Source organism: Gavialis gangeticus, unplaced genomic scaffold (assembly GCF_001723915.1).
Source record: "Gavialis gangeticus isolate Ggan-Ray unplaced genomic scaffold, GavGan_comp1, whole genome shotgun sequence".
Lineage (NCBI taxonomy): Eukaryota > Metazoa > Chordata > Crocodylia > Gavialidae > Gavialis > Gavialis gangeticus.
The window spans coordinates 108806447-108808018 of NW_017729031.1; the positions used below are offsets into that span (position 1 = coordinate 108806447).

At 56.6% G+C, this 1572-nt stretch overlaps 1 protein-coding gene across 2 annotated transcripts in view; it reads left to right on the top strand.

Annotated features, from left to right (window-relative positions):
- The first annotated feature begins 11 nt into the window (after positions 1 to 11).
- GPATCH8 (G-patch domain containing 8) overlaps positions 12 to 1572 on the top strand; it is an 84387-nt gene continuing 82826 nt past the window's right edge. For both annotated transcript variants that reach the window (XM_019523549.1, XM_019523550.1), the window contains exon 1: positions 12 to 135. In XM_019523549.1, the coding sequence (XP_019379094.1) occupies positions 91 to 135 (45 nt within the window). In that variant the 5' untranslated portion in view covers positions 12 to 90. The remainder of the gene's footprint in view (positions 136 to 1572) is intronic.

Sequence of the window (1572 nt, forward strand, 5' to 3'; positions counted from 1 at the left end):
GCGGGGGCGGGGGCCGGGGAGCGGCGCGCGCGGAGGTAGGCGGCCGGAGCGCGAGGCGCGGAGCTGGGCCCACACTGAGGCCGGAGCAAAATGGCGGACAGGTTCTCCCGCTTCAACGAGGACCGGGACTTCCAGGTAACGCCCAGCCCTGCGCGGAGCGGGCGGGCAGGCAGGCGGGCGGGGCGGCCTGGCCTCTCCTCGGAGCCTTTCGTCCTGGCTTCCCCACACCCCGCCGCGGATGCTGGCGACCTGGGCGGCCGGGTCAGGTGCCTCGGAGCCGCTACACCTAATCTGGGCCGCGCAGCACTCCCGGCCGTCCGCGGCTTTGTGCGGCGCGGCGCTCCAGGGCGGGCGGGGCCGCTGCTCCTCACCAGCCCCCTCTCCCTCCGCTCTGCGGGCGTGGGGGTCCTGGGCAGCTGGGGGGAAGGGAATAATGCCTGGGTACCCCCCACCCAACCCCGTCGCTCTTGCCTCTGGCCGGGAGTCCGTCATTTGCAGCGCTCCTCCTCGTCGGCCCAAGTGCTGGGGCAGCTGGTCTCAGCTCGATGGCCCCCAGCACCGGTCAGCACTGGGTGCCTTTCTGCTGCACCCCACAGCTGTCTTGCTATGAGGCCTTGTGATGGTGGAAAAGATCTTTCTCTTTCATGTGATGTTAGATAATCAACTTCCAGATCTGTGTGCCGTTGTTTTGGTATTATTATTAATCCTTGTCCCTGTCTGGGCATTTGTAAAGGTTGTAGCTTTTGACTGAGTGCTGAGCTGCTTGTTGGATGCTGCATTCGCACAGGGGGCTGTCCAAGATGTCCATCCTGTGAAGTGTTGTTTTGAAGCATCTTTATCCAGATCTTGGCCTGCTCTGCTTGACCCATGCTTCTCTGCCAAGGTTGTGCCCTATGGGGGACTCTTTTGGTGTGGGTATAAAAAGCGGTAGGAATAGGTCTGACCTTTCCCAGGGATTGGCCTGCTCTGTTGCTGCCTGTAGATTTAGTTCATCATCCCCAATCTCTTCCAGGAACTTGTGCCTTTATTATTGTTATTCAGCTTTTTCACATGAAGCCCACAAGACGGTGTACCTGCTGCCTGCATCAAACAAACCTTCTGGTTCACCCAAGGAGCTGCTGCATTACTGCTGCACATCCTGGCAACAGTAATTTGGGTCAGGGCAGGAATACCAACGTTCCCAAGTTTTTTGTAGCAGGCTGTAGGACCTTTTTTTAGAGCGGCATAATCAGAGCTGTGTCCAGGCCACCGGATAACAGGGATTTGGAATCTTTAGGGAATTGGGGCAGCGAATGGAAAATGCAGCTTGCCCGGGTCATTGTAAAAGAAGTCTGACGGCATCAGGCCAAAAATAGGGTATACGCAAGAACGCCCATGCAGGATACTGAGCAGAAAAACAATTGTTGAAACCCTGACTGGTACGAGCTTTTTGTACAGAGGCATTGGGATTTACTGAGAATTCTTTGCAGAACAAGTTATTACAGAGCTTTGCACATCCTAACTTGATCTTTAGCTTTTGACACCAGTATCACTTGGCGGAGGGAAGGTTTAAGTTGGACATCAGGAGGCGCT